Source organism: Cylas formicarius, unplaced genomic scaffold, assembly GCF_029955315.1.
Source record: "Cylas formicarius isolate icCylForm1 unplaced genomic scaffold, icCylForm1.1 PGA_scaffold_8__14_contigs__length_24414737, whole genome shotgun sequence".
NCBI lineage: Eukaryota > Metazoa > Arthropoda > Insecta > Coleoptera > Brentidae > Cylas > Cylas formicarius.
Window position 1 is genome coordinate 17,225,190 of NW_026844361.1, and position 8,623 is coordinate 17,233,812.

At 35.9% G+C, this 8,623-nt stretch overlaps 2 protein-coding genes and 1 non-coding gene across 3 annotated transcripts; all 3 read left to right on the forward strand.

Annotated features, from left to right (window-relative positions):
• Positions 1 to 132: 132 nt before the first annotated feature.
• On the forward strand, positions 133 to 7,435 carry LOC132706321 (bleomycin hydrolase). The gene is made up of 8 exons (XM_060677593.1): positions 133 to 254; positions 417 to 574; positions 630 to 875; positions 931 to 1,068; positions 2,381 to 2,629; positions 4,384 to 4,610; positions 4,669 to 4,789; positions 6,942 to 7,435. The coding sequence occupies exons 1-8, from the start codon at positions 239 to 241 to the stop codon at positions 7,155 to 7,157; spliced, it is 1,371 nt and encodes a 456-aa protein (XP_060533576.1). The 5' UTR covers positions 133 to 238; the 3' UTR covers positions 7,158 to 7,435.
• Positions 7,436 to 7,581: 146 nt separating this feature from the next.
• Positions 7,582 to 8,530, forward strand: LOC132706323 (large ribosomal subunit protein P2). Its single transcript, XM_060677594.1, has 4 exons — positions 7,582 to 7,674; positions 7,850 to 8,021; positions 8,073 to 8,168; positions 8,380 to 8,530. Exons 2-4 carry the CDS (start codon positions 7,850 to 7,852, stop codon positions 8,451 to 8,453), a joined length of 342 nt encoding a protein of 113 aa, XP_060533577.1. The 5' UTR covers positions 7,582 to 7,674; the 3' UTR covers positions 8,454 to 8,530.
• LOC132706882 (small nucleolar RNA Me28S-Am982) lies at positions 8,229 to 8,303 on the forward strand. The gene has a single exon (XR_009619661.1). It is a non-coding gene; the product is annotated as a small nucleolar RNA Me28S-Am982 (small nucleolar RNA).
• Positions 8,531 to 8,623: the final 93 nt, after the last annotated feature.

Here is an 8,623-nt window from a genome sequence, read left to right on the forward strand (position 1 = left end):
AACGAATGTAAGTTAAAAAAATAACGTGTTGAATTAAAGGATAGGAAACGGGCGCTTACTTCCAAAACGCAATGCGCATTACGCAAACCATAAATGGTAACCTACCAAAACCATACTATGATCACAGTTAAACGGAGAACGGTAAGTTATAAATCTAAAATTTTTGCATTTCATTGGCATAAGTCTCCAAGAAAGAAAGTAAGATTTCGTTTACAATTAAGGAAAGTTGCTGTAAAATATGGGTTCTGATTCAGGTACGCTTGTGCGTTGTACATAATAATGATAGTATTTATTAATATAACAGTATTTGTTTGCAAATTGTTTCATTAAAGTAAAACGTCAAATTAATTTTCCAATGCATCAGAGCGATATGTTTACATCTCGGAGCGCCGATAAATGTCGATCCTTTTTTAAAGGCATTCTAACCAAAGAAGTCTTGGAGAACTTCAAAAAAGCGTTTGTGGCGGACAACAAAAATATATTAGCCCAAAATGTTTGTTCTCGAGTGGACCCCTTTGAGGCTTGCCTGTCTAGGAAACGAATCGAAGAAACGCAGCATGTATTCAATATTAAAGTAAGTTTAGTGCAACGTTCTTTTACAGAAGTAACATTGCCCTCTATGTATTTAGATAGAATCTGAGGGTAAACCAGTTACAAACCAGAAGAGTTCAGGTCGTTGTTGGGTGTTTGCTGCACTTAACGTCATCCGTTTGCCAGTGATTAAACATTTTAACCTGGAGGATTTTGAATTTTCACAGGGCTACTTATTTTTTTGGGACAAAATAGAGCGTTGCAATTACTTTCTTAATAATATTGTTGAAACCGCTAGGCGCAATGAACCAGTAGATGGACGTCTTGTTTCATTTTTACTAAATGTAAGTCCTGAGTAGTTCTGGTTACCCAGATATTTTCAACCCATTTTTATTGTAGGATCCAACCACTGATGGAGGTCAATGGGACATGTTGGTTAATTTAGTTAACAAACATGGTTTGATGCCAAAAAAGAATTTTCCAGAATCTCACAATTCTGAAGCCAGTCTTAGGATGAATCAAACATTGAAGAGTAAGGTATGGAGATTGTCAATTAAAAACAATAACTAACAATGTAGCCAACTTTCGAGATTCTCAGTTGCTTTTATGTTAATGAGGGACAAAACCAAAGATTATTGTGTAAGGTTTTCCAAGAAAATTGTTTTTCCTTACGCGCCTTAAATTTACACACCCAACAAATTCCATTCAAATAAGTTTGCCTTGAAATAATATTTATCACAAGAAAAATATATCTACGATAATGTTAGATATTCCCAGAACGCAATCACTGTGCAATCATGGTTTATAATGCTACTGGTATTTTCTTTTGGCTTAAACATTTTTGTCCTCAAATATCAGACTTTGATGATAAAAAATATACTTTATTTTTACTATCCTAAAGTGTTACTGCTTATTACATCTAAAGATATTTGTTAATTACAATGTCTATATAAAAGATGACATTCTATCTTTAGTGACGTCATAACAGTAAATACATATCAAATGTCAAACGTCTAAACAGATAAGCTGTTCTTTACTGTGATTTACCGGAAAAGATGTAACCGCAGTGTGCAGTAGAGCCATAATTTACATTTCGTTTCTTAATTCGAGAGAGTAACAAAATTCATTAAATAGGGTAGACAACTGAAAGGTTAAATCTTAACATTCAAATTAATTTGAATGGTTCCTTCCGGTAAATTCTGTATTGCAGTTTTAAGAACTATACAACTGGAATCATTCCTAAATCCAGGTCAGACACTTGCTATAGGTAGTTTATTAGAATAATAAATATAATAATAATTATTAACCATTATAATTATAAAGATGAGCAGATAATTGAGATATTAATTGTTCTAAGATCCAGTAAATATAATATAAAATAAATAAATTTTAATCATCATGTTTCGAGTAGTCAGTTGAACTATAATACATACAGTGTTTTCTGTTTTCTAGCATGTTATCAGCATCCCATATTATTTGCTCTATTTTAGTTACGTGTTTGACGCACTCGCCCAATTTTTGACAAACCTCTGTCTTTATTCCCTCTTGCAATACGTAGTAGTAGCTTCTATTTCAAAAATTGCTTATTTAAAGTAAGCTAATGAGTGGTGTCATTTTTTTCGAATAAATTCGAAAACATCTACCGGAAAGCCACTTTTATTTTTCTTCTTTAATTCTTTAACCCTAAGGAACAGATATGTTAACTGTCTATCACTCAGGAGAACCTTGACAATCGTCACAATACAACCGTTATGGAGTACAGCTAAGTTTTACGGTTCCATAATGATTTTCATAACTCTTTCGTATTGAGAAACAGCATTGTTAGCAACGAGATTTTTTTTTCATGCAGTTGAGGGAATACGCTAAACATATTAGGGACCTTATCGAGAAGGGCGCCAGTGATGCAGACCTCCAAAGTCTGATCCAAGAGCAAATGGCCAACGTCTACCGAATTGTCGGCATCTGTTTAGGTATCCCGAGCGATACGTTCACTTGGAGCTATTACGACAAGAGCAAAGCGTTTCACAGTATCGGCCCCATTACTCCCAAGGAGTTCTACGATGTTCATATCAAACCTCTGTTTAATGTTGACGACAAGGTAGGTTGATATTTAGATGATTCGCAAAAAATTGCCACAGTCTATAAATTTAGATTTGTTCTCTAAAATGTGAAGGCAATAAAAAAATAAATCAAATAAAACAAATGATAATAAATAGCTTTTTAAGCTTAAGCTGTTATCCCTGACAAATTAAAAATGGTAAATGTAGTTCCGTGAAGGTATTTCATGAGTTATTCATCAAAAAGTCAGTGGCGTTTTGTTAGTGTTCTAGTGAAAACGTAAAACTGTGATCCTGGCAGATAGTTTACTGTGAGTGCACGAATATTTTCAGTACAAATTGCTATTGATGAAATTGGACGTTCTCTTGTCTTTTCTACACCAAATTTATGCTGATCCGGCGTGCCTAACACGATTTTTCGAAACGTGTGTTAACAAGCCCTTTTTAGCGTCCATATATCTGGAGGAAACTAAATTGGCGGGAAAAATAAATTGATCTTATTTTATTCACATACCACCGTGCAAAATATACACATGCTATAAACACGTTTTTTTTTAAGGTACTGACGAAATAAATTGGTACATATAAACTTAAATTTATTTAATTCGATTCAAAAGTAAGTAAACCTTCTGAGAAGTAAACCTTCTGAGGACCTAATCCTGGAATAAAAATTCAACAAAAATTTCCTGTTAACGGACCGGGAAGGTATTTTGATGAATTTGAGACGTGCTCGATGATTTTTTTTTATTTTCAATTTTCCAGGTACATATGTTTCACTCTTTTAATTTAAATGTAATTACTATTATGTACCGACTTAGAAGTTGGTCTCCTCAATTTTTTCTAGACTATATTAACACTATATGTTCGTTCCTCACTCTTGTTATCTGAATTTGTTGGAGACCTGTTTCTTGTTGAATATATCAGGACAACCAGAAATGGTACATTACACAATTATGTTCTCGCAGGCCTCCATTATAGTTCAAATACAAAGCTTGCAATAACCTACAAATTTTTCATATTTTTTGGTATGGATTGTGATGTTATTGTTTTCATTTTCCATCAGTTGCGATATATATAAATAAAAATAACTTAAAACCTAATTTCCATCGACTGTGTAGATGTCACAATACCTTAGGGTAGCAGGCAGCAAAACTGTTTTATAAAGTACCTTAACAGCTTTTAATTTACAAATAAGGTAAAAGGTTATCTAGTAACAGAAGCGTTCTAATCACTTTACCTACACACTCAGTTGATCAAACATTAAAATTTTATTCTGCAGTTTTAGTGATTACTTGTTATGTCAAGTTTTTAATTACTATTTATGTCTGCCCTTTCTAATTTTTTTTTTAATTCGGTGAACGTTGCTTAATCTCGGGACTTGACTTGTGTAAACGCAGTATGTGTTTGTCGCCAATAAACGACTAACCTAAACCTATCTACCCTAAGGTGTAAGGTTGAATGATGTTTACAACTCGTATATGAATTTCCTCCATCCTTTCTTATCTAGTGTCATTTTAGCTGCTTCCATTATCCCCAGTCCTCTTTCTCTTAGTAAATTCGTTATGTTCTGACTAGGAAACCGAATGTACTGGTTCTTGTTTTTTTTTTATTACATCGTCCACTAACCAAAACTAAGTTAAATAGTAACAGACTGAAAACGTTTCCCTGCCTAACGCCCTTAGTCTTCCTTCAACACCTCGCTCTATTAAACTCCGCCTCACCACATATTTTGGTTAGTTTATAGACTATTATAATTATTAATATTCTGTCACAAATGTTTTTGGTCCGCTCGTAGGTCTGTCTCGTAACTGACCCGAGACCTACCAGTCAGTACGAGAGGGCTTACACCGTCGACTGTCTAGGCAACGTGGTGGGGGGTCGTAGGTGCATATACAACAACCAGCCGGTGGGGACGCTTTTGGAGTTGGCGGCGAAGAGTATCGAGGAGGGGGAGGCGGTGTGGTTCGGGTGCGAGGTGAGCAAGAGATTCGCCGGGAAATTGGGCATACAGGACCTGAAAATGTGAGTTATTGAAAAAAAAATTGGCCCTGGTTATGTATGACGATGGCGATAATTTCAGCCACGACTTTCCGTTGATTTTCGGGGTGGACATCCAAACCACACTTAGCAAAGCGGATCGGCTGCTCTATGGCGAGAGCGCAATGTCCCACGCGATGGTCTTCACGGCGGTGCACAAAGACGTAAGCCTAGCTCGAAGACGTTAAACCATATAGGAGAGATCCCACCTTTAGAACTCATCAAATTAGTTACCTTGGGAGCATCTCACTGTGCTCGGCATAAGCGAACAAAAAATAATATAACAATACGCTATATTAGGGTGACCCAAGCTGGCGAAGTGATCCCAACCAACCAATTTGCCAGTCAGTTTATACCGTGGTTCTGGTGTGATTTTTAACTATTTCGTGGTCTTATATCAATGGTATGCTCTTCTATTATGACTTTGCAAATATTAAAATTGAAAATAAAACGAGTTGAGAGTTAGATGGAAACTTGGAATTTTTTTTTAGATTAGAGGTTGTATTTTCGTTTTCAATAAAATAATCATAACTCGTTTTTTTTCCAGTTTGGATAGTTACAAATCAGACTACTGTAATTATGAAGTTCGTTAAATAGTCTCTAACAATTAAAGCTGAAACTTCAGTAAAAACTGGTAAGTAACAAATTGACACAAGTCCAATGTTTTCCATTACACAGCCAAGAAATCTGCTCCCGCCCTCGATCTTTCCTTATAGGAAAGATATGTCTCTCTCTCTCTCTCTCTCTCTTTCATCGGCACTCTGGTTGTTTGTATAAAGATTAATTTATCCAATATGCATAGTAGAGTTAAGTAAAATGATGAGCTTTTTGATAGAAACTCATTGTCTAACTCGATCTTCTCCTTATCGCATGTTGCTTGTTGATATCTGTCATTGATATCTTTGTTGGATATCAATATGACATCACTTTGTCACGTCAGACATTTTTTTTGTAAAGGTTCAAGGAATTCTTAAAATTTTTAGGGTTTAGTTTGAATCTAAAAAAGTAATTTTAGGAACTTAGAGGTGTACACTTTCAGCAATTGAGTACTGAACCTGTTCATTTATTGTTTAATGGGAAATTTAAGTTGTCTTGCTGCGACCAACGCTCTAGTTTTAGGTCTCAGTTTGAAATTTTTCAATTCTTTGAAAGGGTTTTTTCATTTGCTCCCAAATCCGTGCGGTAAAAGAGATCCAACGTTCATTTGTCCCAAATCGTGTCATGACGTTCGGGGTAGCGCGGGGGAAGGCCGGCAAAGCGTTTCCGTGGAGAAAAAATTTTCCTCGATAGTGAATAATTATGATTTCTTTACATTACAATGATTTTAAAATGCATCTGTTAATATTTACAGTGGCTCAGCTTAAAAGATTCAGTTGCATGTTAATTAATCAAACCGATCATAAATACGTTTAAAGGTTCTCACTTATTTCAAATAAATCATTGCGGTCATAGTAAAATTGTATTTAGGTACGTTTCACTCGGAAAATTGCGTACGTCGATTATCACGAATCACGAAAGGTAAATTAAAACGTGTGCCCAATTGTTCTCATAACTAAAATGATTGATGATTTTTAAAGTTATTGAATAAGCAATATGATTTATCAACATCTTTATTCAATATTTCAGCTGCGACTATTTTGAGCACATGGTGGTCAATTAAAACACTTTGGATTATGCAAAAAATGAACAAGCTTAGGTGCCAATGAAATACCTACCTACACCGTCATTATAGTATGTCCAATAGAAGTTGTAATTTTTTTTAGCTTAAATAGTAGCGTAAATTATTTTGTAAACTGTTAATTTTATTTTTTTATAAGTACACGTATAGTGGAAACCGCCTATATAGATAATTAACCAAAGTAAAATAATTTGGACAAATGCACATTACAGCATTTGTGGTTTTCCCTCGGTAAAATCCCGGAAATGAAACTGACTGGTAAAGAGATGCTTCCCGCACGCTAAATCGGTGTGTAATTAGATATTTTACAGACGCGAGTAGAGAAAATATCTCCAAAACTGAAAACAAGGTCTTGTAATAAAAATTCTTCGAAAACGTTGTTTTCTTAATGATGGATTCTTATTTTTGAACAATTCGCTGATAAGTATTTTGCTAAATTTGGAAACGTTTTTGGTAGGGCAGTTTCGGATAATTTTGCGTAGGCAAGAGGCACATACTACATATATTGATGGGGTCCAATCTTTTCTACACTATTCTGCTACCCTTTTGAACACTGAACAAAAATTTGCATAAGCAGGCCTCTCCTATGGTTAAATGTCATTGGCGTAGTTCCCTGCGTATATCTGGTTGAATTTCAGGAAACCGGGCAGGTGACAAAACTGCGGGTGGAAAATTCGTGGGGCGACGACCGCGGTGAGAAAGGCTACCTTCTGATGACAGCAGACTGGTTCAATGAGTTCACCTTCGAGGTGGTCGTGGACAAACGCTTCGTTCCGCAGGAGGTGCTTGACGTGTTCAAGCAGGAACCGATCGTGTTGCCCGCTTGGGATCCCATGGGAACCCTCGCCTGCTAGTCGCGAGGCGCCCCAGAGTTCAAATGTACGAGATCGCCGGAGGTTTTTGTTGCCACTTGATATATAGTTACCATTTCTTGGAATTTGGTTCCGCAACGTTTTCATAATCTGCCGGTACGCGTCGCTGCACTGCTCGCCCACCCTTTATCTTAATCCGGACTTAATAAATATTTTTTATCAATGGTAATAACCCTGTCCTATTAAGATTGTTGCATTATAACCGATCCATCTTATTTTATATTATGTATCTTGATTATAAACTTTTTAATTTTTGAAAAGGAATCGTGTTTTATTGTTTTTAATGTGAATCGAACCTAAAACAACGATATTTTAAAGGCGAGTTAGTATTTTCAATATCATGACGTCATGTGTGAAGAAAATATTGGCTCAATGGCCTAGGTGTACATTACCACATCGTTCATCGCTGGCGTCCTTTATCCTTTTCGACCGATCTATGATCTCTTGTAAGTTGATTTGTTGAGTGGGCATAAACGTTTCGTGTCAAACGACTTAAAAAGTAAGTAAAACGTTCTCAATTATAAAAATATTAACTTTTATGTGGCGAATTGGCCCGCGGAATCGCAAGCGATTTAACGACTGATTTTAAACTAAAACGATTGCCCAGATATTTCGAGATACAATTTTTTAAGGTTAGGCGGTTGAAAACATTGGGTTTATTTCTCGTGTTGTAGATGCGTTACGTGGCTGCTTACTTATTGGCCGTTTTGGGCGGTAAAACAGACCCGAGCAGCGCGGATATCGAGAAGATCCTCGGCTCTGTAGGGATCGAAACCGAAAATGACAAAGTTCAAAAGGTAATATCCTCCCTTAAGGGCAAGTCCATCGAGGAAGTTATCGCCCAAGGTAATGCGTTTTCACGAATTTAATTGTATGTTAATTATTATTAATATTTAGGCCGCGAGAAATTGAGCTCGATGCCCGTTGGAGGCGGAGCAGCTGCTGCCCCTGCTGCTGCGTCTGCCGCGGCGCCCGCTGCAGAAGAAAAGAAAGGTACAGTTAATTTAATAAAATCCGTGTGTGCGTTTTGTGTGACAAAATTCAGATTTTAATATCACATGATGATTAAATTACTCACCATCTTTCGACTGAAAGACTATTGATGATATATTTTTAAACTGATTGGTTTTTACTAATTTTGTAAATTTTTGGGGGGGGGGGGCTAGGTGTAATGTTTTAAATGTTTTATTTATTTGATTTGCAGAAGCCAAAAAAGAAGAGAAGAAAGAGGAGTCAGAGTCTGAAGATGACGACATGGGCTTTGCTCTGTTTGACTAGATGTATATAGTGAATTTTATATACATAAGTACTAATTTTGTTTTTTTCTTCTTTTTTAATAAATGGACTAAATTATTTCCTGTTTTTTATTTAAGTTGATATTATGCTCTTCATATCACCAATAACTATTAGAATGGCAAGCCAATTGGACGAGACTGGTACTTAGCCAA